The sequence below is a fragment of the Bubalus bubalis genome, chromosome 4 (genome assembly GCF_019923935.1).
Source record: "Bubalus bubalis isolate 160015118507 breed Murrah chromosome 4, NDDB_SH_1, whole genome shotgun sequence".
NCBI classification, from domain to species: domain Eukaryota; kingdom Metazoa; phylum Chordata; class Mammalia; order Artiodactyla; family Bovidae; genus Bubalus; species Bubalus bubalis.
Genome location: NC_059160.1, coordinates 20,800,406 through 20,827,824, shown reverse-complemented (window position 1 = coordinate 20,827,824; position 27,419 = coordinate 20,800,406). Strand labels below are relative to the sequence as shown.

The following is a 27,419-nucleotide window of genomic DNA, read 5'->3' as shown; positions in this document are numbered from 1 at the left end:
TAAGGGTGGTGTCATCTGCATGTCTGAGGTTATTGATATTTTTCCCGGCAGTCTTGATTCCAGCTTGTGTTTCATCCAGCCCAACATTTTGCAGGATGTTCTCTAGTACAAGTTAAATAAGCAGGGTGACAATATACAGCCTTGATGTACTCCTCTCTCAATTTGGAACCAGTCTTTTGTTCCATATCTTGTTCTAACTGTTGCTTCTTGACCTGCCTATAGATTTCTCAAGAGGCAGGTGAGGTGGTCTGGCACTCCCATCTCTAAGAATTTTCCAGTTTGTTGTGATCCACACAGTCAAAAGCTTTAGCATAGTCAATAAAGCAAGTAGATGTTTTCCTGGAATTCTCTTGCTCTTTCTATGATTCAGCGGATGTCAGCGATTTGATCTCTAGTTTCTCTGACTTTTCTAAATCCAGCTTGAACATCTGGAAATTCTCTGTTCACATCTGTTGAAGCCTAGTTTGGAGAATTTTGAGCATTACTTTGCTTATATGTGAAATGAATGCAATTGTGCGGTAATTTGAACATTCTTCAGCATTGCCATTCTTTGGGATTGGAATGAAAACTGACTTTTCCAATTTGATGACATATTGAGTTTAGCACTTTAGCAGCAGCATCTTTTAGGAATCAACAAAAGCTTTCTTAAATAAGCCATTTAATTTTTCATGTGAAACGTGACAGATACATAACATTTAGCCCGCTATAATTTGGAAAGACAGAAGGTGAGAGTGATAGAACTGGGCACACAGGACAAGGGATTGGCTTAAGTCAAATGGTGGCTTCAGTCGAGTGAATTCATTAGAGTATAAAATTAGAGAATAAAAGGAGAGGATAGCTAGAGTTGTAGGAAGGTGCCTAAAAAATAACTTAAGAAATAGTTATTTCTTAACTCACATATTTGAAATGCCTTAAACTATTCATATGTATTTTTAGCTCTTTCTCCATAATTTTGATTTATCTCTTTGTTGTTCAGTTGCTAAGTACTCTCTGACTCCTTTGAGACTCCATGGACTGTAGCCTGCCAGGCTCCTCTGTCCATGGGATTTCCCAAGGAAAGAATACTGGGGTGGGTTGCTATTTCCTTCTCCAGGGGATCTTCCCAACTGAAGTGTCAGACTCTTGTCTCCTGCCTTGGCAGGTGGGTTCTTATCCCCTGAGCCATCAGGGAAGACCAATTCATATATATTTTATCTTTATTCCATAGTTTATCATTTGTTTATGAATATCAAATAATATCATTAACAAAATGGTAAGCACACAGAAGTTTCTCTAAATGTATTTATTCAATTATTGATATTGTGAATAATAAGACATGCTTTCTATTCTCATGGAGTTAACAATCTATTATATATTTAGACTCATGATCTCCCGTAGTATCTTTTAAAACTTTATTGAAGTGTTTCCTTCTCAAGTGAGGTTTTCCATTATTATCCCCAAACTATCACCTCTTTTCCAATATGTTTTTCTTAGTTTTTAAAAATCACAGTTTAGTATAGTATGCACTTGACTTACTGCTTTACTGTCCTCCACCTCACTATAATATAAACCCCATGAGCCAAGAGGTAATTTACTTGCTATATTTGTTGACTGCTCTATCTTCAGCATTTAGAACATAGCCTGGCATAAAATTATGTGATCAGTAAAATGCACATTAAATGAGTTAATTAATGAATGTGTTGCTTTCATGGAAAAACACAAATAATTTTAAGATCTTCTGTACAAATTATACCTTTTAAGTTGGAGATCCCTTAAAAGATGCATCCAAACCTTAAAATAAAATTGGCCAGAATTCTGGAAAAAAAAAGTCAAATTTTCTACCTTCTGATGTATCTATTATCATAGCTCGGCAATAGTGGGTCTCAGATGCAAATGTGCTAGTTGAACACAGGACCTTATTATCTGATATTGAGCAGACTTTAAATATCCTCATCCTTTAACCTCTTGTGTGAAGGAAGAACAGCATGAATGTGACTCTAAGGGGAGGCTTCCTGTGTGGGACGCATCACAGAGCAGTTAGACTCTTCTTACTCTGCTCATATTGTCACTTTGCTAACTTTTTGGTTCATGAGACAGACTCCTTGCCAGAACTTGGAATACCAAACCATGAGGCATAAACCACACAGAGGTGAGATGATCTTAGGATAACTGGCCATAAGTACAATTTAATAATTTAGCCTATGCTCTTGGGAATTAAGCTTGTTTTGTAGTAGATATAGTTTTCTGTAAAGTATACATCTTGAACAGTGATTACATTGATGATAATGGGAGGATATTTGAGTTTTCTTTTTCTTTTGTCGTTTAATGAAATTTGGTCTACAAGGTACATAGATACATATACAAACACAAGCAAGAGACAAATGGTGCCTAGGAAACTTTTGGAATAAGTCTGCATATTCTTATCATTAGATTTTCTACCAGAAACATATGACTACAGTCATGTATAACTATAACTTGTGCACTTATAATTATTACTTGAATATTTTTTTCCATATGTGTATGTAAAGCTTGTTAGATTTTTCTGTGCCTCTGTTTACACATCTATAAAATGGGGATGTATAACTTTGCAGTTTCCATTATACTGAATTGTTGTGAGGATTGAATAAATGAATGCATATAAATACCTGAAATAGTACCTGGGACATAGTGAGTTGTTATTATTGTTATTATTATTACATTAACCTAAAAATTACAGTCATTGACTATGCCTAAAAATGACATAGTCAATTCCCAGAAATTTAATGAAATGGATGATGCAAAGACTAGAACACATTCGGAGAGCTGGATATCAGATTTCCATACGGAGAACATTTTAATATTATTTTTTGAGAAATTCTTTTTCATTGTTATTATTGTTTAGCTCTAAATATATACAGATCAACATGTTTTGGACAGGACATTTGACTTGATTTATAAAAATGTCAGTTCAATGTGATCAACTCTTTGGTTATAAACAATGATAATAAACAGTATAGATGCCTAGAATTAACTTAAAATATGACAACTCAGAAGATACTATTATTGCCTTAATTTCTTAGCGATATGCCCAGCTTTCTTTTTTCAACACCTTTATTTAATTGGTAAATTGAAGTTGCAGAATGTTACATTTATAAAGAAGCATTAAAAATGTTCATTTTCAGTACACATATAGTAGTAAGTACTTAGTAAATTCTTGTCCATAAAGCATGACATTATATGGTTATTAACTGTTATAGTCTTTTATTAAGATATCATTTTAGAATTATTGATACCTTTAAAAAGTTATTAACCTTCATTTCAGTTATAATACAGACTGTTATTTTATCCAATTATTATGATGAGAATGGATTTTGTTCCACTTCCCAGAAAACAATGACAAGAAGATTGACTATATGACGCTCTCACTTGTTGCTCCTGATCGGCAGACAGGTGAGAGACCTGAAATATCTCAAAAAGAAGGTAAATATTTGCATATATACTTAGACTTCATAAGATCTTTACCTTGGCGTTTCTGTTTACAGAAACTGTCAGGGGTGTGTGTGTGTGTATTCTTATTATTTAAATGGAAAAGTCTTATTATCCTCCAAAATTTAATTCTGGAGGATATGAAGAGAGGAAAGTTAAGTGTGAAATTGATAGTGTTAGAATTAATCAACGGAGAAGGCAATGGCACGCCACTCCAGTACTCTTGCTTGGAAAATCCCATGGACGGAGGAGCCTCGTAGGCTGCAGTCCATGAGGTCGCTAGGAGTCAGACATGACTGAGCAACTTCACTTTCACTTTTCACTTTCATGAATTGGAGAAGGAAATGGCAACCCACTCCAGTATTCTTGCCTGGAGAATCCCAGGGACAGAGGAGCCTAGTGGGCTGCTGTCTATGGGGTTGCACAGAGTTGGACATGACTGAAGCGACTTAGCAGCAGCAGCAGAATTAATCAATATCTGTTTTGAAGCCTGTCTTCCTCAGACTCATTTTTATCTGATTCATATTTTAATTAATCACATGCCCATTTCAAAAAAAGACTCCACAAGACCAGGTTTACTAATATATCATCAATACTTAGAATAGTGTCTGGTATATAATATATGCTCAACAAATATTTTTCAAATGAATTTTCATTCATTAATATAATCATTAATTTCTTCATTCAATGAATTTTTTTTGCATGGAATCATGTGTTAAGCATTATGATAGGTATTCATGCTGCATAGATAAAAGAGAGAAATTATGCCTTCAAGGATCTTACTTTGCAGCAAGAGAAATGGCAAGTATACTGTTTTGAACAAATGCTATATAAGACTATAAATGAGATGATGAGAGATCAAAGAAGGATACCATTTTGAGTTGGGTTAAGAATAAAAGTGGATTAAATAGAAAAGACTCCTTGATTGGGATAAGTCTGATGGAGAAGGAAGTGGAGGAACGTTCCAGGTGAAGATAAGGCATAGACATGTGTGGGGTGATGGAACAGTAACCAGCAGGATTTAGATGGACTGAGGAGACTGAAGGCAGGTAGGCCAACCTCTTGCAAGGGATCTGGGAAAGAAATCAGTGTTCAGAATACAGCTGTGGCATTAGGGATGGGAATGGAAGAACTTAGCAGAGAGACTTAAGGGGGTAGAATCATCAGGTTTCTTAAATTGTAGGATGAAGGGAGTAAAAAGACACAGAAATCAAGATGATTTCTAGGTGTTTGACATGGGAGACTTGGTCAATTATGGTGCCATTCAACAGGATATGAAAGGCAGCTGGAGGGGCCCCAAGGTGAGGAGGATAGCTTTGGACAAAATGTTTTCAATACTTGTAAAGAATGGGTGAGCCTGCAGATTAGAAAACTGATAGTGTCTGAGTGTATAAATTTGGAAGTCATGAAAGAGTCTGACACGACTGAGTGACTCACACACACACACACTTGATGTAAGATTTCCTCTTCTTGGGCTCTAAAATCACTGCAGATGGTGACTGCAGCCATGAAATTAGAAGATGATTGCTTCTTGGCAGGAAAGCTATGACAAGCCTAAACAGTGTGTTAAAAAGTAAAGACATTGCTGACAAAGGTTCATACAGTGAAGGCTATAGACTTTCCAGTAGTCATGTATGGATGTGAGAATTGGACCATAAAGAAGGCTGAATGCCAAAGAACTGATTCTTTCAAACTGTGGTGTTTGAAGAAGACTCTTGAGAATCCCTTGGACAGCAAGGAGATCAAACCAGTCAATCCTTAAAGAAATCAGTCTTGAATATTCTTTGGAAGGACTGATGCCGAAGCTGAAACTCCAATACTCTGGCCACCTAATGCGAAGAACTGACTCATTGAAAAAGACCCTGATGCTGGGAAAGATTGAAGGCAAAATGAGAAGAGGGCAACAGAGGATGAGATGGTTGGCTGGCATCACTGATTCAATTGATGTGAACTTGAGCAAACTCTGGGAGATGGTGAGGGACAGGGAGCCTAGTGTGCTGCAGTCCATGGGGTTGTGAAGAGCTGGACATGACTTGGCAACTAAACAACAAAAGGGATGTAAGTGACAGATGAAACCATGACAGCAGGTGACATCACTCATCAGCATAGTGCAGGGTACACTGCTCAATATTCTATAATAACCTAAATGGGGAAAGAATTTGAGAAAGGATAGATACATGTATATGCATAGCTGAATCACTTTGCTGTACACTTGAAACTAACACAATTTTATTAATCAACTACATTCCAATATAAAATAAAAATTAAAAAAGATTATGCAGATGAAGAGAAGGGGCCAAGGACAGATACTAAATACAAATCATTTGAAGATTGCACACACAGGGTTTCCCTGATGGCTCAGCATTGAAGAATCTGCCTGCCAATGGAGGAGACACAGTTTCGATCCTTGATGTGGAAGATTCCACATAGCAATTAAGCCTGTGCATCACAACTACTGAGCCTGTGCTCTCAAGCCCACGAGCCACAACTACTGAAGCCCGTGTACCTAGAGCCCCTGCTCCACGAGAGAAGTCACTGCAATGACAACCCTGTGCATTGCAACTAGAGAATCCTGTGCACCCCTGCTCGCTGCAACTGGAGAAAAACCCATGCAGCAATGAAGACCAAACACTGCCAAAAAAAAAAAAAAAAAAAAAAAATTAAAGAAAAAAAGATTGCACACACAAACACAAAAACAACTAAGAAGTGACATCAAGAAAACTATGAGTGTTAACAGGAAAGGAAAGGGGGGATATCCTTTTTTCTCTTATCTCAGATGCAGGATTTTCTAGCTTCACAAAACAAATGGTGGATTGTGTCTCACTCTGACTCCATGCTACTTTTGTGTTTTTTATTGTTTATAAGAGTTTATGTAATATTAGGATAATCTGTTCTTCTAACTTTTAGGACTTGCTTTTAAAATAGTATGAAGCTATTGCTTTCTTTGTGAGAATATTTTAGACTCATTTTCATTAATGGTTATGGGCAGGTATGAGATTCAAATATTCACAACTAGCATGGCACAAGCTCAACCAACCTGAAAATACAGCAGTCTGTAAACATCTGTTGTATCCTAGTATCTGTTAAACACAAAGAATTTTTCTTCAGGAATAAGTTTTGGTAAATTAAATATTTCATTGAATTTGCTCATTTCATCTAAATTTTCAAATAAATTGTAATGCTTCAGCACTCTGTATCCTTCTTTCCTGAATTATTTCTTACCATTTTCTACCAAACTATAATTTTAAAAAACTTATTTAATTATTACCCACCTTTCCGTTACACCGCCCCTCCCCCCACGCTGGTAATATTAGTTCCATAAGAATAGGGATTTTTGTCTTTTTTTTTTACCTGCTTTATTCCTGATGCTTAGAATAGTAGCTGGGCCACATTGTGTGCTCATAAATATTTGCTTAAATGAATAAGGTTTTTATTATCTTTGAATTCTCTTCTATTTTTGGTCTTTTTTCCATTCATTATATGATTAATTTCTACCTTCTTTTTATCCATATAGTCAGGAATTTCATTAATCTTTTAAAAGAACCAGTTTTGAATGTGTAGATCCTGTTTTAAACTTTCTATTTAATGATTTTTGCTTATCATGTATTTTCTTTTTTTCTCCTAGTTTCTTAAATTGAACTCATTTATATATACCCTTTATTAACATATACCCTTTATTTTTAAATGCAAATATTTTAATCTTAATTTACCATGTATTTTTCCACTTGGAAACAGATATATGCCCATTTTAGAAAAAACGTACTCTCAATTCCAATATCTGAGGTAAATCACCTTTGTTACTTTGGCATATTTTTCTTTTGCACATTTTTTCCCTTTGCTTGATTAAAAATAGTTCTGTATACAATCTAGAGGGTGGATTTTTTTTTTTTTTTTTTTACTTAAAATGTGATCTCAATACAAATTTCTGCATTATTAACTTTGGACTAGTGTAGAGCTTCTACACTGTATGTATAGTGATATTGTGACTAGAGATCTATACACATAGTCATTTAAAAGTGTCCTTCTATAGGCTATTACATCTCTGTTGATTCATGATCCAGAAAGTTTTGTTCTGTATTTAAGAAATTGCTGTTGTGTTATATTTTTCCAAGTATTTGAAAGGAAAACACCTGGCCTCTCTGGCCCCAATAAATGTGGAGCAGGGAAAAAAAAAAAAAAAAAAAAAAAGTGTCCTTCAATGATGTAACTAAATATATAAATATTTCAAGTTATTTTTAAAGGAATGTCATAGTTTCGGGGTCCTTTTACACTTAAAAAATTCGAAGAACTTAACTAAGTACACATTACAATGCTAGACTATTTCCTTTCTTCATGTGGTCAATTGGAGAAATGCCCTGGACTTTGGAGAATGAAAGAAGAGGACAGTAAAAAATTAAAAGCAAAACCAAAAACAGTTAGTTGTGTTTTATTTAAAAGTAAAGATTAAGTGCTTACTGAGATGTGGAACTGATGATTATATATTTTTGGAGCAGTACAATGATATCCCTCTTGACTAGGTCTCAGACATTTTCTGGGCAAAACATAGTTACAGTCATCTTGGAATTCTCATTATAGCCCTTTACTCCTCCTCTATTTAATAGAAACTTACTACAGGCAAGATCCTCAGCACATTATACATATTAACCCATTAAGTTCTCATAGCTAATCAATGAATTAGAGCCTGTCATTATCTTCATTTTACAAAAACAAAGAAAAAAGACAGAAAGAATTTAAATAACTTGCCTAACCTAAGTCACATAAATAAGTGATACAACCAGGGTTAAACCTGGAAATCTTGGTTCTGGAACTTATGCTCTAAAATGCATGCTGAGTCTCTTTGTATCTTGACCAGAGATGTTGCCAGATTCTAAAATCTGGGTAAGCAAACCTGAGAGTGGGTGGGGCTGTGGGGGTCAATCTGTGCTCCTGATTGTCTGGTGAACAATGTGTCTTCCTTATACCAACACATCTCACCCTGGTCTCTGTATTTTTTCCTCTGGGATAATGCTTATTCCTGCAATTGTCTCAATATGCTAATTAATGCTGAGGACATTTTTATTCTATGAAGCAACACAGAATAACAGGTTAAAAAGGCCTCACAGGAATGCAGGATTTCATTCCCAGCCTCAGATCCAAACAACTCAACAAATACAAAGAATTCCTGAACATGACAGAAATAAAGGTATGTGCAAGATTTTAAATTTCCATCATGCTCTGAATGTTAGACCATTGAGAATTTTTCATGATCTTTAAGGAAACCATAGAGAACACCAGAATTATTATTGCAGCTAAATTTTAATGTGTCTTCTACTAGAGAAAAATGCTCTTTAATCCTATTTATTTAAACTACGCAGTGTAGAAGTAATTATCTGGATCACCTCATTGGAGATTTTGAAGGCATTGTGGAAGAGAGAATGGCTTATTTCTTGCAGAAAGCTCAGGGTTTTTCTGACTTCCAGGAATCCAACAGATAAGTATTCTAGACTAAACTTGAGAATATTTCTGTTAGAAAAATACCTATTTTCCTTTAAAATAGTACCTCACTTCAAGTTATCATCATAAGAAGTTGGGGGCAAAGCTCAATGCATTTTGTAGTCAGAACTGGGTTTTAACATATTCCATCAATAATAACAATGTAACTGTCAACTTAAAAAATGCACAATATGAGAGTTTCAAGTTAAGTTTTATTTGAGGCAAAATGAGGACAGTAGCCCAGGAGACAGCATCTCAGATAACTCTGAGAAATTTCTCCAAAGAGACAGGAGGAAAGTCAGTATATATATGATTTTTGTGAAGGGAGAGTATGTGCAATCAGGCACATATTTTCCCAGAAGGTTTCTGCTAATCTCATGAAGATTTTGCTAGTCATGGGGAACAGTCATCACTATGAAGGATTTTAGTGCTTTTCTAGATAGGAGGAGACAGAAGAATTGGGCTTATAAAACTAGCTTCTAAAAATATCTGACTATCTGAAGACCTGTTTTGCCAGATCTCCCTCCCCAGCCCCCGCCACCCCAGAGCACAGACTGCCTCATTTCTGCTCTCCACCCTGAACTCCTTTCAGGGAATGTTGGAAGTCAGCAGCTGCAGCTGTACCAAATTTAATCCTTATAGAGGTAGATGCCAACAAGTGCCAATTTGTAGCTGACCTAACAGTAGGCCAGTTACCTAATTACCAGTATCTACACCTCGGTTTCCTCATCTGTAAAAGAAGAATAGTAACAATCTTAGAGTGATTGTTGGGACTAAATGAGATTATAAAAGCCATTCAGTTCAGTTCAGTTCAGTCACTCAGTTGTGTCCGACTCTTTGCGACCCCATGAATCGCAGCATGCCAGGCCTCCATGTCCATCATCAACTACTGGAGTTTACTCAAACTCATGTCCATCGAGTCAGTGATGCCATCCAGCCATCTCGTCCTCTGTTGTCCCCTTCTCCTCCTGCCCCCAATCCCTCCCAGCATCAGAGACTTTTCCAATGAGTCAACTCTTCGCATGAGGTGGCCAAAGTATTGGAGTTTCAGCTTTAGCATCAGTCCTTCCAATGAACACCCAGGACTCCTTTAGGATGGACTGGTTGGATCTCCTTGCAGTCCAACGGACTCTCAAGAGTCTTCTCCAACACCACAGTTCAAAAGCATCAATTCTTCGGTGCTCAGCTTTCTTCGCAGTCCATCTCTCATATCCATACATGACCACTGGAAAAACCATAGCCTTGACTAGATGGACCTTTGTTGGCAAAGTAATGCCTCTGCTTTTTAATATGCTATCTAGGTTACCACATGATAAGCTTTCAATTTTTGAGAGTTACTATTAATTAAATATGCAATTATATGTAAAGAATACTCCAAATAATACTTTCTTCCCCAAACTACACATTTTCCTTGAGGTATGGAAAAGAAGAAATTTCTACCAGGACAATTTCCACACAGTCAATTTCTCAGTTTGTCCCTGAGTAATTCACTCAACTAATTAAAAATATTTTTCAGTAGTATGTGTCTACTTTGAGTTACTGTGCTAAAGGGAGACCAATAACCTCAGATATTCAGATGATACTACCCTTATGGCAGAAAGTGAAGAAGAACTAAAGAGCCTCTTGATGAAAGTGAAAGAAGAGAGTGAAAAAGTTGGCTTAAAATTCAACATTCAGAAAACTAAGATCATGGCCTCTGGTCCCATCACTTCATGGCAAATAGATGGGGAAACAGTGGCTGATTTTATTTTTCTGGGTTCCAAAATCACTGCAGATGGTGATTGCAGCCATAAAATTAAAAGATGCTTACTCCATGGAAGGAAAGTTATGACCAAATTAGACAACATTTAAAAAGCAGAGACATTACTTTGTCAACAAAGGTCCTTCTAGTCAAGGCTATGGTTTTTCCAGTGGTCATGTATGGATGTGAGAGTTGGACTATAAAGAAAGCTGAGTGCAGAAGAACTGATGCTTTTGACCTGTGGTGTTGGAGAAGACTCTTTTTTATTTTTTTTTATTTTTAAACCTGAAACACTGTATTAGTTTTGCCAAACATCAAAACGAATCCGCCACAGGTATACATACGCTCCCCATCCTGAACCCTCCTCCCACCTCCCTCCCCACACCATCCCTCTGGGTCGTCCCAGTGCACCAGCCCCAAGCATCCAGTATTGTGCATCGAACCTGGACTGGCAACTTGTTTCATACATGATATTTTACATGTTTCAATGCCATTCTCCCAAATCTTCCCACCCTCTCCCTCTCCAACAGAGTCCATAAGACTGTTCTATACATCAGTGTCTCTTTTGCTGTCTTGTACACAGGGTTATTGTTACCATCTTTCTAAATTCCATATATATGTGTTAGTATACTGTATTGGTGTTTTTCTTTCTGGCTTACTTCACTCTGTATAATAGGCTCCAGTTTCATCCACCTCATTAGAACTGATTCAAATGTGTTCTTTTTAATGGCTGAGTAGTACTCCATTGTGTATATGTACCACTGCTTTCTTATCCATTCATCTGCTGATGGACATCTAGGTTGCTTCCATGTCCTGGCTATTATAGACAGTGCTGCGATGAACATTGGGGTACTCGTGTCTCTTTCCCTTCTGGTTTCCTCAGTGTGTATGCCCAGCAGTGGGATTGCTGGATCATAAGGCAGTTCTATTTTCAGTTTTTTAAGGAATCTCCACACTGTTCTCCATAGTGGCTGTACTAGTTTGCATTCCCACCAACAGTGTAAGAGGGTTCCCTTTTCTCCACACCCTCTCCAGCATTTATTGCTTGTAGACTTTTGGATCGCAGCCATTCTGACTGGCGTGAAATGGTACCTCATAGTGGTTTTGATTTGCATTTCTCTGATAATGAGTGATGTTGAGCATCTTTTCATGTGTTTGTTAGCCATCTGTTGTCTTCTTTGGAGAAATGTCTATTTAGTTCTTTGGCCCATTTTTTGATTGGGTCATTTATTTTTCTGGAGTTGAGCTGTAGGGGTTGCTTGTATATTTTTGAGATTAGTTGTTTGTCAGTTGCTTCATTTGCTATTATTTTCTCCCATTCTGAAGGCTGCCTTTTCACCTTGCTAATAGTTTCCTTTGTTGTGCAGAAGCTTTTAAGTTTAATTAGGTCCCATTTGTTTATTTTTGCTTTTATTTCCAATATTCTGGGAGGTGGGTCATAGAGGATCCTGCTGTGATGTATGTCAGAGAGTGTTTTGCTTATGTTCTCCTCTAGGAGTTTTATAGTTTCTGGTCTTACGTTGAGATCTTTAATCCATTTTGAGTTTATTTTTGTGTATGGTGTTAGAAAGTGTTCTAGTTTCATTCTTTTACAAGTGGTTGACCAGATTTCCCAGCACCACTTGTTAAAGAGATTGTCTTTAATCCATTGTATATTCTTGCCTCCTTTGTCAAAGATAAGGTGTCCATAGGTGTGTGGATTTATCTCTGGGCTTTCTATTTTGTTCCATTGATCTATATTTCTGTCTTTGTGCCAGTACCATACTGTCTTGATAACTGTGGCTTTGTAGTAGAGCCTGAGGTCAGGTAGGTTGATTCCTCCAGTTCCATTCTTCTTTCTCAAGATCGCTTTGGCTATTCGAGGTTTTTTGTATTTCCATACAAATTGTGAAATTATTTGTTCTAGCTCTGTGAAGAATACCGTTGGTAGCTTGATAAGGATTGCATTGAATTTATAAATTGCTTTGGGTAGTATACTCATTTTCACTATATTGATTCTTCCAATCCATGAACATGGTATATTTCTCCATCTATTAGTGTGCTCTTCGATTTCTTTCACCAGTGTTTTATAGTTTTCTATATATAGGTCTTTAGTTTCTTTAGGTAGATATATTCCTAAGTATTTTATTCTTTTCGTTGCAATGGTGAATGGAATTGTTTCCTTAATTTCTCTTTCTGTTTTCTCATTATTAGTGTATAGGAATGCAAGGGATTTCTGTGTGTTGATTTTATATCCTGCAACTTTACTATAGTCATTGATTAGTTCTAGTAATTTTCTGGTGGAGTCTTTAGGGTTTTCTATGTAGAGGATCATGTCATCTGCAAATAGTGAGAGTTTTACTTCTTCTTTTCCAATTTGGATTCCTTTTATTTCTTTTTCTGCTCTGATTGCTGTGGCCAAAACTTCCAAAACTATGTTGAATAGTAATGGTGAAAGTGGGCACCCTTGTCTTGTTCCTGACTTTAGAGGAAATGCTTTCAGTTTTTCACCATTGAGGATAATGTTTGCTGTGGGTTTGTCATATATAGCTTTTATTATGTTAAGGTATGTTCCTTCTATTCCTGCTTTCTGGAGAGTTTTTATCATAAATGGATATTGAATTTTGTCAAAGGCTTTCTCTGCATTTATTGAGATAATCATAAGGTTTTTATTTTTCAATTTGTTAATGTGGTGCATTACATTGATTGATTTGCGGATATTGAAGAATCCTTGCATCCCTGGAATAAAGCCCACTTGGTCATGGTGTATGATCTTTTTAATGTGTTGTTGGATTCTGATTGCTAGAATTTTGTTAGGGATTTTTGCATCTATGTTCATCAGTGATATTGGCCTGTAGTTTTCTTTTTTTGTGGGATCTTTGTCAGGTTTTGGTATTAGGGTGATGGTGGCTTCATAGAATGAGTTTGGAAGTTTACCTTCCTCTGCAATTTTCTGGAAGAGTTTGAGCAGGATAGGTGTTAGCTCCTCTCTAAATTTTTGGTAGAATTCAGCTGTGAAGCTGTCTGGACCTGGGCTTTTGTTTGCTGGAAGATTTTTGATTACAGTTTCAATTTCCGTGCTTGTGATGGGTCTGTTAAGATTTTCTATTTCTTCCTGGTCCAGTTTTGGAAAGTTGTACTTTTCTAAGAATTTGTCCATTTCTTCCACGTTGTCCATCTTATTGGCATATAATTGTTGATAGTAGTCTCTTATGATCCATTGTATTTCTGTGTTGTCTGTTGTGATCTCTCCATTTTCATTTCTAATTTTATTGATTTGATTTTTCTCCCTTTGTTTCTTGATGAGTCTGGCTAATGGTTTGTCAATTTTATTTATCCTTTCAAAGAACCAGCTTTTGGCTTTGTTGATTTTTGCTATGGTCTCTTTTGTTTCTTTTGCATTTATTTCTGCCCTAATTTTTGAGAGGCCCTTGGACTGTAAGGAGAGCCAACCAGTTCATCTTAATGGAGGTCTGTCCTGGGTGTTCATTGGAAAGACTGATGTTGAAGCTGAAATTCCAATACTTTGGCCACCTGATGCGAATAGCTAACTCATTGGAAAAGACCCTGATGCTGGAAAAGATTGAGGGCATGAGGAGAAGAGGACGACAGAGGATGAGATGGTTGGATGGAATCACCAACTCGATGGACATGGGTTTAGGTGGATTCTGGGAGTTGGTGATGGACAGGGAGGCCTGGCGTTCTGCGGCTCATGGGGTGGCAGAGAGTTGGACGTGACTGAGTGACTGAACTGAATTGAACTGAATATTCCATTGTGTATATATACCACAACTTCTTTGTCCATTCATCTGTCCATGGACATCTAGGGAGCTTCCTTGTCCTAACTACTGTAAATAGTGCTGCAATGAACATGTGTCTCTTTTAATTTTGGTTTCTTCAGGGTATATTCCTAGGAGTGGGATTGCTGGGTCTTATGGTGGTTTCATTCCTAGTTTGTTAATGAATTCCATACAGTCTTCCATAGTGGCTTTATCAATTTACATTCCCATCAACAGCACAAGAGTGTTCCCTTTTCTCCACACCCTCTTCAGCACTTACTATTGGTAGACTTTTTGATGAGGGCCATTCTGAGCAGTGTGAGGTGATATCTCATTGTAGTTTTGATTTGCATTTCTCTAATAATGAGCAATGTTGAGCATCTTTTCATATGTTTGTTAGCCATCTGTATGTCTTCTTTGGAGAAATGTCTGTTTAGGTGTTTTTTCCCACTTTTTGATTGGGTTGTTTGTTATTCTGGTATTGAGTTGTATGAGCTACTTGTATATTTTGGAAATTAATCCTTTGTCAGTTATTTCATTTTCTATTATTTTCTCCCATTCTGAGGGTTTTCTTTTCACCTTGCTTATAGTTTCCTTTGCTGTGCAAAAGCTTGTAAGTTTAATCAGGTCCCACTTGTTCACTTTTGTTTTTATTTCCATTACTCTAGGAGGTGGGTCATAGAGGATCTTGCTTTGATTTATGTCATCAAGTGTTCTGCTTATGTTTTCCTCTAAGAGTTTTATAGTTTCTGGTCTTACATTTTGGTTTTTAATCCATTTTGAGTTTATCTTTGTGTAGGGTGTTAGGAAGTGTTCTAATTTCATTCTTTTGCTTGTAGCTGTCCAGTTTTCCCAGCACCATTTATTGAAGAGGCTGTCTTTGCCCCATTGCATATTCTTTCCTCCTTTGTCAAAAATAAGGTACCCATAAGTGCATGGGTTTATTTCTGAGTTTTCATCTTGTTCCATTGGTTTATATTTCTGTGTTTGTGCCATTATCATACTGTCTTGATGACTGTAGCTTTGTAGTATAACCTGAAGTCAGGAAGCTTGATTCCTCCAGCTCCATTCTTCTTTCTCAAGACTGCGTTGGCTATTTGGGGTCTTTTGTGTTTCCATATGAATTGTGAAATTTTTTGTTTTAGTTCTGTGAAAAATGCCATTGGTAATTTGATAGGGATTGCATTGAATCTGTAGATTGTATTTGGTAGTATGGTCATTTTCACAATATTGATTCTTCCTACCCAGGAATATGGAATATCTCTCCATGTATTTATGTCATCTTTGATTTCTTTCATCAGTGCCTTATAATTTTCTGTGTACAGTTCTTTCGTCTCCTTAGGTAAGTTTATTCCTAGATATTTAATTCTTTTTGTTGAAATGGTGAATGAGATTGACTCTTTTATTGCTCTTACTGATTTTTCATTGTTAGTATATAGAAATGCAAGTGATTTCTTCCCTTAGTCTTTCAGTTGAATCTTAACTAGGGCTTAATTGACTATAGTAATTAGTATTTCTTAGCTTTATGTTTATTTACTCAGAAACACTCTTTTACTATATCCCTCCTCCGAATACCAACTAGGAAGGGTTCCAGTTGTCATCTAAATTTTAAAATCAATATTTTTGTTATTGGTATTTTTCTTTTCTATCTTAGAAGTAATAAGACTTAAGAGGAAATAGGAAGTGGCAACCTACTCCAGTATTCTTGTCTGGAATATCCCATGGACAGAGGAGCCTGGAGGACTACAGTTCATGGGGTTACAAAGACATGACTGAACGCACATGCACAGCTTCAAATAAGGGAAATACCATGCATATTGTAAGCAAGATAAGAAATAACAGATTGGTGATTTTAAAAAAGTAAATGTTACTTGGAAAGAAAAGAAAAAATTACATCCCTTCCCCTCATTTCCTTTGCATCACCAAATAATGTTTAAATTGGGAGCACCAATGATTTAAAAACAGAGGCAAATACTTCTAATAGATGGAAAGTTTTTTTTTTTTCCTTAATAAGTGAAATGATACTCCTGTGAACTGAATGCGTTACAATAGCTACTTCATGACAGTGCTAATTCATTCTTAACCTGTATGCTTTTGTGAGACAAAAGCTCAGAGAATATTACCTAGATTGTAGCCTTGTGGCACTTTATCTTCAGTTTACACATTCTTTTGACAGTGTTCCAAGCAGCATCTTCTGGACGTATTGCAGCAGTAATACTAGGAATTATATGTGTCATCCTTTTGGGAATATCAGCATTTTTTGCTACTAAGTGTAAGTATTCTACAGAAACTTCATTCTTTTATTTTATTTATGTTTTTATTGGAGGATAATTGCTTTACAGAATTTTGTTGTTTTCTGTCAAACCTCAACATGAATCAGCCATAAGTATAATACATATATCTCCTCCCTTTTGAACCTCCCTCCCGTTTCCCTCCCAAATACAGCAAATTCCCATTGGCTATCTATTTTACATATGGTAATGTAAGTTTCCATGTTACTCTTTCCACACATCTCACCCTCCACTCCCCTCTCCCCATGTCCACAAGTCTATTCTCCATGTCTGTTTCTCCATTGCTGCTCTGTAAGTAAATTCTTCAGTACCATTTTTCTAGATTCTGTATAAATGTGTTACAATATGTTAATATGATAGTTATCTTTCTCTTTCTGACTTACTTCACTCTGTGTAATAAGTTCTAGGTTCATCCACCTCAGGACTGACTCAACTCCATTCCTTTTTATGGCTGAGTAATATTCCATTGTGTATATGTACCATAACTCCTTTATCCATTCATCTGTCAATGGACATCTAGTTTTCTTCCATGTTCTAGCTATTGTAAACAGTGCTGCAATGAACAAAGGGATACATGTGTGTTTTTCAATTTTGGTTTCCTCAGGGTATATGCTTAGAAGTGGGATTGCTGGGTCATATGGTGGTTTTATTCCTGTTTTTTTTTTTTTTTTTTTTTTTTTTTAAGGAATCTCCATGCCATCTTCCATAGTGTTTGTATCAATTTACATTCCCACCAACAATGCAAGAGGGTTCCCTTTCCTCCACACCTTCTCTAGCGTTTATTGTTCGTAAACGTTTTGATGGCAGCCATTCTGACCAGTGTGAGGTGATATTCCATTGTGGGTTTGATTTGCATTTCTCTAATAATGAGCGATGTTGAGCATCTTTTCATGTGTTTGTTAGCCATCTATATGTCTTCTTTGGAGAAATGTCTATTCAGATTTTTTTTCCCACTTTTTGATTGGGTTGAGAAACTTCATTCTTTATGTTAAATTTTATCTAAACATTTTGTCTTTTCCTAAAAGTAGAGTCAAGGGGGGGATGATTTGGGAGAATGGCATTGAAACATGTATAATATCATATAAGAAACGAATCGCCAGTCCAGGTTTGATGCAGGATACAGGAAGCTTGGGGCTGGTGCAGTGGGATGACCCAGAGGGATGGTACGGGTGAGGGAGTGGGAGGGGGGTTCAGGATTGGGAACACGTGTACACCCAATGGATTCATGTTGATGTATGGCAAAACCAAAACAATATTTTAAAGTAATTAGCCTCTAATTAAAATGAATAAATTTAAATTAAAAAAAAAAGGAAAATAGGGAGACTTGAAGCCAGAAAGCCTGGGTTCTAGCTTTTCAACAAACTAAATGTATGTCTGTTCATTATTAAATAAGAATAATAAAAGAGAAATACAAAAAAAAAGAGAATGAACTATGTTGACATTTGAAGATTTCACTCTCTCATACAGTTTCTAAAATGTGAGAAACAAAATTGAAATTACAGGAGAAGATTTAAAATTTTTTTCTGATTTTTAATATTATATATATATATATTTTCTTCATTTTGAAAATGAAAAGTTTAGTGTAAAGAGTTTATATTTTACCTGTTAAACTAACTCTCTAACTAACTAACTGTCTTTTGCTGATGATTTTCAGATTTTCAAAATTCTTTTAATTATCAGAACATGTTGGATAATGACCCACAGGAATATGATCAGAACATGTTGGATAATGACACGCAGGAATATGAGAAAACCAGGACTCCTATGAAAAATAAATGCTTTTCAAAGGATTGGTTAAACTCAGGTATGTAGTAACATAACTCATGATCTACAAAAGTGAAGTATGGTAGAGATATTTTTTATTCAAGAAGATACAATTTCTTGCCACATGGTTTGCCTGCATCTTTGAACTGTAGATAATCAAAATTTAGTAGTTTCTGTTTATTGGTCTGTCAGTTAAATGACTTTGCAAATAAGAAGTGAAATAATTTTTGAGTTTAAGAGTCATATCAATCAGCAAAGGAAATCTTTCAGTGCATTTAATTTAGTATGGATAAGATATAGTATAATTGCTTAGTAGTTTCCTACTTCTTTATAAGACAATATTTTCCACTGATCCCTTGTGAAATGGTACTGTCTTATGTCACTTCCCAGGTGGCTCAGCAGTAAAGGATCCACCTGCCAATGCAGGAGATGTGAGTTCGATTGTTGGGTTGGAAAGATCTGGAGAAGGAAATGGTCACCCATTCCAGTATTCTTGCCTGGGAAATCCCATGGACAGAGGAGCCTGGCAGGCTCCTTGGGGTTGCATGGGGTTGCAAAAATAGTCGGGTAAGGCTTAAGGGACCAAATAGCAACAACTATGTATCCTATGTATCACTTTGCTAACTCAAGTCCCTTGAAATATATCCCAACTCCTGACTTGGTCATATGGGTAAAATTTACCTTGCAAGCAATCCCATCCTATCTCTCAAAGTCATGGATAAACTGAAAATTCAGAGAGCTTCCCTGAAGTTTCTCCAGGTCAACAGTCAATTCAATAAGACTCTTATCTATATCCATCTACTAGTTTTGATAAGCACTCTGGTGGGACTTTAACTCTCTGTTTGTTTTGCTTACCACTAGCAACTAGTTGCTTAAAATATTCTTGCTAGAATATAATTTAGTTACTTTTGTTTTGTCTTCTATGGAAATACTTTAAAGATGCTTTTTTAGTAACTATATTTTTTGTTCTTACATTTTTCATATGGTACAATTTGATGGGTAGGAGAAAGGAGAAATGGATTATTTTCTTTCTTTAAACTAATAATTGCTGTTGTTGTGGTTTAGTTGCTAACTTGTGTCCAACTGTTTGTAACCTCATGGAGTGTAGCCCACCAGGTTCCTCTGTCCATGGGATTTCCCAGGCAAAAATACTGGAGTGGGTTGCCACTTCCTCATCCAGGGGAATCTTCTTGACCCAGGGATCGAACCCGTGTCTCTTTTGTCTCCGCATTGGCATGCGAATTCTTTACCATTGACCTACCAAGGAAGCCCAAACTAATAGTCACTGTACTTTGATGAAGCTAGAGAGTTCCTGGAGGAAAGCATTGTTAGTATTGATACAAAAATTAAATATCAAAAGCAATACAGTTTTTGCGCTCTTAAATATTTCCTACTCTTACATTCATGTCCTGGTGCTCATGGCATCTTGGAGAAAACTTTGCAGAAAAAGAAAAGTACTCTTTCCCTCTGAACGACAGACACGTTATTTTGCATTTTGAGTTAGCAGTGATGTCCTCAGAGCTCATGGAAAGTAGTAAGACCTGTAGAGCTGGGAAGGATGTCTGGAGCAAAACTTTCCAGGAAGAGAATTAGACTAACTTAAAAACTTTTTTTTTTTAAAGAAAAGTACAGGGAAGAATACAAAAACAAATGGTCTTGCTGTGAAGAGAAATGCTACTATTTTTCTGACATAGATAAAACCTTTGAAGAGAGTCAGAAATTCTGCACCAACCAGGGCTCTCATCTGTTGAAAATAGAAGATGAGGATGAACAGGTAATGAGTTCTGAAGTTGTAAATTTTTCCCATTTTTTTATATGCAAGGAGAAAATTGCTAAAAATTTTTAAAGAACATCTGAAACTCATGTGCTTGTTAAATGACAATAACTTGTCTTTTCAAGTCAAATAGAAAACTTTGTAGTAAATAAAAAGAATCCCTTGTTGGTGGGAATTACAGTGTCTCAATTTTAGTTTTGTCTCAGAAAAACATTAAGCTCTGGTAATGATGCTTTGTATCTGCTCTAGGAAGCAAACTGAGGTTTCTGAACAAAAAGGCATTTCTCATGAAACCATTATGGGAGTTGCCCTTTTTTCATGTTTTGAAGTCCTTTAATAATAATGGATCTTTTAATATGTTGATACTTTTGGCACATATTGGAGTGGGTAGCCCTTCCCTTCTCCAAGGGATCTTCCCAACCCAGGGATCAAACCCATGTCTCTTGTGTTTCCTTCCACCAGGGAAGCAGAAGGAATGATTAGACAATAATAAATAGTCCTAATTGAAAATGTAAAAAAAAAGATTTTGGTAAAAATCATAATTGTTTGTCTTCACATTATTTTCTTTTTATTTTGTATCGGGGTATATAGCCAATTAACACACAATGTTGTGGCAGTTTCAGGTGAACAGCAAAGGGACTCAGCCGTATATATACATGTATCCACTCTCCCCCAAACTTCTCTCTCATTCAGGCTGCCACATAACATTGAGCAGAGTTCCATGTTCTAGGTCCTTCTTGGTTATCCATTTTAAATATGGCAGTGTGCATTCACATATTTTCATTTTTTATTGTTAAAAAAAAGACTAGGGATTAAATTACATGTAGGGTTCTTCCTTTGCAGAACTTTGTTCAGTCTTTGGTGTCTTATTTTTATTGGATTGGATTATCTCGAAAAGGAAGTGTCAGCCCCTGGATGTGGGAAGATGGTTCTTTGATACAATATAAACTGTAAGTATCCAAAACACTTGAAAGCTTCAGTTTACTTGTTAACTATGGAAATGAATTGAACAGATAAGTTTCATTAAGCAAGATTTTCTGACCTCAAGAGCAATTCTAATTTTAATTTTGTAAAATATCCTTGGCATTACAAAAAACACTGCTGATTTCCATGTTTCTATACTTGTATTCATGCAGTTTCCTCAACCAGTAATACTTTCAGTTAAAATTTGTTTTCTCTTTGAAGTCATTCTTGATCTTCTGCTTTGAAATTCATTCCCCTTTTATGCTCCTAATTAGCATTTCGTTTTCTTTACCATCTCACATTCAATCTAAAATATTCTGTCTCTGACGTTTTGTTAATCCACAGCACACAACTCGATGGTTGCTCAGTTCAGTTCAGTCACTCAATCGTGTCCGACTCTTTGTGACCCCATGAATCGCAGCACGCCAGGCCTCCCTGTCCATCACCAACTCCCAGAGTTCACTCAAACTCACGTCCATGGAGTCAGTGATGCCATCCAGCCATCTCATCCTCTGTCGTCCCCTTCTCCTCCTGCCCCCAATCCCTCCCAGCATCAGAGACTTTTCCAATGAGTCAATTCTTCGCATCAGGTGGCCAAAGTACTGGAGTTTCAGCTTTAGCATCATTCCTTCCAAAGAACACCCAGGGCTGATCTCCTTTAGAATGGACTGGTTGGATCTCTTTGCATACCAAGGGACTCTCAAGAGTCTTCTCCAACACCACAGTTCAAAAGCATCAATTCTTCGGCATTCAGCTTTCTTAACAGTCCAAATCTCACATCCATACATGACCACTGGAAAAACCATAGCCTTGACTAGACGGACCTTTGTTGGCAAAGTAATGTCTCTGATTTTCAATATGCTATCTAGGTTGGTCATAACTTTTCTTCCAAGGAGTAAGCGTCTTTGAATTTCATGGCTGCAGTCACCATCTGCAGTGATTTTGGAACCTCAAAAAATAAAGTCTGACACTGTTTCCCCATCTATTTCCCATGAAGTGATGGGACCAGATGCCATGATCTTTGTTTTCTGAATGTTGAGCTTTAAGCCAACTTTTTCACTCTCCTCTTTCACCTTCATCAAGAGGCTTTCTAGTTCCTCTTGACTTTCTGCCGTAAGAGTGGTGTCATCTGCATATCTGCTGCTACTGCTGCTAAGTTGCTTCATTCGTGTCCGACTCTGTGCGACCCCATAGATGGTAGCCCACCAGGCTCCCCCATCCCTGGGATTCTCCAGGCAAGAACATGAGTGGGTTGCCATTTCCTTCTCCAATGCATGAAAGTGAAAAGTGAAAGTGAAGTCACTCAGTCGTGTCTGACTCTTTGCAACCCCGTGGACTGCAGCCTACCAGGTTCCTCCATCCATGGGATTTTCTAGGCAAGAGTACTGGAGTGGGGTGCTGTCGCCTTCTCCCTGCATATCTGAGGTTATTGATATTTCTCCCAGCAACCTTGATTCCAGCTTGTGCTTCTTCCAGCCCAGCCTTTCTCATGATGTACTCTGCATAGAAGTTAAATAAGCAGGGTGACAATATACAGCCTTGACGAGCTCCTTTTCCTATTTGGAACCAGTCTGTTGTTCCATGTCCAGTTCTAACTGTTGCTTCCTGACCTGCATACAAATTTCTCAAGAGGCAGATCAGGTGGTCTGGCATTCCCATCTCTTTCAGAATTTTCCACAGTTTATTGTGATCCACACAGTCAAAGGCTTTGGCATAGTCAACAAAGCAGAAATAGATGTTTTTCTGGAACTCTCTTGCTTTTTCGATGATCCAGTGGATGTTGGCAATTTGATCTCTGGTTCCTCTGCCTTTTCTAAAACCAGCTTGAACATCAGGAAGTTCACGGTTCACATATTGATGAAGCCTGGCTTGGAGAATTTGAGCATTACTTTACTAGTGTGTGAGATGAGTGCAATTGTGCAGTAGCTTGAGCATTCTTTCGAATTGCCTTTCTTTGGGGTTGGAATGAAAACTGACCTTTTCCAGTCCTGTGGCCACTGCTGAGTTGTCCAAATGTGCTGGCATATTGAGTGCAGCACTTTCACAGAATCATCTTTCAGGATTTGAAAGAGCTCAACTGGAATTCCATCACCTCCACTAGCTTTGTTCGTAGTGATGCTTTCTAAGGCCCACTTGACTTCACATTCCAGGATGTCTGGCTCTAGGTGAGTGATCAAGCCATCGTGATTATCTGGGTCATGAAGATCTTTTTTGTACAGTTCTTCTGTGTATTCTTGCCACCTCTTCTTAATATCTTCTGCTTCTGTGAGGTCCATACCATTTCTGTCATTTATCGAGCTCATCTTTGCATGAAATGTTCCTTTGGTATCTCTGATTTTCTTGAAGAGATTCCTAGTCTTTCCCATTTTGTTGTTGTCCTCTATTTCTTTGCATTGACTGCTGAAGAAGGCTTTCTTATCTCTTCTTGCTATTCTTTGGAACTCTGCATTCAGATGTTTATATCTTTCCTTTTCTCCTTTGCTTTTCGCTTCTCTTCTTTTCATAGTAGGAACAGTGTATATATTTCAGTCCCAACCTCCCAATTCATCCCACCCAGCCCCCTTTCCCCTTTGCTGTCCATATGTTCGTTCTCTACATCTGTGTCTCTATTTCTACCTTGTAAATAAGATCATCTTTACCAATTTTTTCAGATTCCATATATGTGTGTTCAGTTCAGTTCAGTTCAGTTCAGTCGCTCAGTCATGTCCATCTCTTTGTGACCCCATGAATCGCAGCTCTCCAGGCCTCCCTGTCCATCACCAACTCCTGGAGTTCACTCAGACTCACGTCCATTGAGTCAGTGATGCCATCCAGCCATCTCATCCTCTGTCATCCCCTTCTTCTCCTGCCCCCAATCCCTCCAGCATCAGAGACTTTTCCAATGAGTCAATTCTTCGCATCAGGTGGCCAAAGTACTGGAGTTTCAGCTTTAGCATCATTCCTTCCAAAGAACACCCAGGGCTGATCTCCTTTAGAATGGACTGGTTGGATCTCTTTGCATACCAAGGGACTCTCAAGAGTCTTCTCCAACACCACAGTTCAAAAGCATCAATTCTTCGGCATTCAGCTTTCTTCACAGTCCAACTCTCACATCCATACATGACCACTGGAAAAACCATAGCCTTGACTAGACGGACCTTTGTTGGCAAAGTAATGTATCTGCTTTTCAATATGCTATCTAGGTTGGTCATAACTTTTCTTCCAAGGAGTGAGCGTCTTTGAGTTTCATGGCTGCAGTCACCATCTGCAGTGATTTTGGAGCCCCCCAAAATAAAGTCTGACAGTGTTTCCCCATCTATCCCATGAAGTGATGGAACCAGATGCCATGATCTTCGTTTTCTGAATGTTGAGTTTTAAGCCAACTTTTTCACTGTCCTCTTCCACCTTCATGTACAATATACGTGTTTTTTTCTTTCTGACTTTCTTCATCCTGTATGACAGTCTCTAGGTCTATTCACATGTCTGCAAATGACCCGATTTCATTCTTTTTTATAGCTGAGTAATATTCTATGGTATATATGTACTATATCTTGTTTATGCATTCCTCTTTTGATGGACATTTAGGTTATTCCCACATCCTGCCTACTGTAAATAATGCTGCCATGAACATTGGGTGCATGCATATTTTTGAATTATGGTTTTCTCTGGGTCACCAATTTATGAGATAATTATATCATTTATTTATTTGTGCATGCATTTATTTAATAATTCATAAGCTATGCATCACATTCTATGTAGGGGTTCTGCATTAAGTGGTACGTCTTACTTAAGAGTCAGCTAAAATCTTCCCACATCAAAACTGTGTTCCCTGGCAAACTCTTTCCCCCTTGTCTGAGTTAGAAGCCACTCTTCTGTGCCAAATAAATGCATCTTTCCTTCTCTTTGTATAAACTCCTTGAGGACAGAAATAGATTTACTCTGTATCTACATTCCAGAATCTTGGTAATATGATAATATTTTAGAAATGTTTGTTAAGTGAATAAACAGAGAGATAGCTAAACATATAACTCCCTTCTTGTCCATAGTAGTATATCTACTGGAAATATGATTTATGTCTGAATATTAGACTCAATTTTTAATTTTCCCCTCTTTAACAGAAATCTGTTGAATTCAAAAATAAACAACAACTGTGCATATGTCACAGCAACCAAAGTAGCTGCCACAGTGTGCACCAGGCAGTTTTTCTTTATTTGTGAGAAGAATTATGCTAGTGTTGATCTCAAACTATCAGAAGATAAATGAAGTAGTCAACATTCTGGTGCATCCGTCTGTTACCTGCAAGATGCAAGTAAATGTTGTGTTCCTGACACTGGTCTGTTTGTTAATTGCATATGTAAGACAACTTGTAAATTTGATGTAGATACTTTAAATGTTGGAGATTCATCTGCATGGGGAGGGGGTTGACAAGCACCTTCTTTGACTTGATTTCAAGTGGAATTAATTTTGATGGAAAGATGAAGATTTAATTCAGAAACTATTAGTAATATTCTTTTCCCCTCTATTTTGGCTGAATTTTCCTGCAACATATGGTATCCCTCATATATATTGTGAAGAAATAGCCCATACACTGAGCTATTTTTTAACTGATGTTCAGGAAATCAAGATGAAACATGATATGACTATGTACATCCATTTTTATTTTTCTGAGAAGTATATTTGTACTTTCAGAGAAGATGAGTCATTTCTGCACTTCCACTTTATCACTTTTAAAATTCAAGATTTTCACAATTAATGTAAGAATTCATAGTTGAAAAATTAAAAATATATATAAAAAAATAGAAGCACATTGAATAAAAACTGATTCCATAATCCTTTCTCCTGATTTTTTGTCTTTCCAGTTACACTGTTAACATTTGGATTGTATCTTTCCAGACAGTTTGGCTAACGTTTTGCTGTAGATACTGTAGCATGAAACTTTATTACATATATGTCTCTGTGAATGTATTTGAATATTCTATAAAGTAGAAATAGAGAAGAAAAACTTCCATGTCTAATAGTACGCATCTTATAAATCCTCAAGTATAGATACTTTCTGCAAAAGCTGTTAATTAGTAGCCACATATACAATACATGTATATGTTTCTTCAAACCCTTACTAATATATTACATTATCAATTTTAATAGGCACAAATGTTCTTTTATTGTTTTAACTAATACTTCCACATTACCTGTGAGACAGAACACCTGTTCTGTTACTTATTTGTCAATTATTCCATGCGTGGCTATTTTATTTTCTTTATTCATTGATTTTCTATTTGTTTGTCTTCCTCCTTTTCTTTACTGATTATAGAAAGTAATTATAGATTACTGATTATAGAAAGTATTGATTATGTCTTTTTGTATTTTCACTTGGTATATTTTTATTACCATTCAACTTAGTTTTTCATGATTTTTATCTTATGTATAATATATAAGACAATATTTTTCTTTTTTATTATTTTATTTTTCTTTTTTATTAATTTAATTAATTTATTTTACTTTACAATATTGTATTGGTTTTGCCATACATTGACTTGAATCCACCATGAATGTACATGTGTTCCCCATGCTGAACCCCCCTCCCCATCCCATCCCTCTGTGTCATCCCAGTGCACCAGTCCTGAGCACCCTGTATCATGCATCAAACCTGGACTGATGATTTGTTTCACATATGATATTTTACATGTTTCAATGCCATTCTCCCATATCATCCTGCCCTCGCCCTCTCCCAGAGTCCAAAAGACTGTTCAGTACATCTGTGTCTCTTTTGCTGTCTCGCATACAGGGTTATCATTACCTTCTTTCTAAATTCCATATATATACATTGGTATACTGTATTAGTGCTTTTTTTTTTTTCTGGCTTGCTTCACTCTGTATAATATGCTCCAGTTTCATCCACCTTATTAGAACTGATTCAAATGTATTCTTTTTAATGGCTGAGTAATATTCCATTGTGTATATGTACCACAGCTTTCTTATCCATTCATCTGCTGATGGACATCTAGAACACTTTCTAACACCATATACAAAAATAAACTCAAAATGGATTAAAGATCTAAATGTAAGACCAGTAACTATTAAACTCCTAGAGGAAAACATAAGCAAAACACTCTCTGACATAAGCCACAGCAGGATCCTCTATGGCCCACCTCCCAGAATATTGGAAATAAAAGCAAAAATAAACAAATGGGACCTAATTAAAATTAAAAGCTTCTTCACAACAAAGGAAACTA

At 36.7% G+C, this 27,419-nt stretch overlaps 1 protein-coding gene across 1 annotated transcript in view; it reads left to right on the top strand.

The window, feature by feature from the left end:
* The window catches only part of LOC102415996 (C-type lectin domain family 7 member A), a 54,952-nt gene extending 28,529 nt beyond the window's left edge, over positions 1–26,423 (top strand). Inside the window, exons 3-9 of the mRNA XM_044941139.2 lie at positions 3,346–3,438; positions 8,513–8,626; positions 16,592–16,687; positions 18,361–18,510; positions 20,093–20,244; positions 21,088–21,194; positions 25,305–26,423. Of these exons, the coding sequence (XP_044797074.2) occupies positions 3,346–3,438; positions 8,513–8,626; positions 16,592–16,687; positions 18,361–18,510; positions 20,093–20,244; positions 21,088–21,194; positions 25,305–25,449 (857 nt within the window). The 3' untranslated portion in view covers positions 25,450–26,423. The remainder of the gene's footprint in view (positions 1–3,345; positions 3,439–8,512; positions 8,627–16,591; positions 16,688–18,360; positions 18,511–20,092; positions 20,245–21,087; positions 21,195–25,304) is intronic.
* Positions 26,424–27,419: the final 996 nt, after the last annotated feature.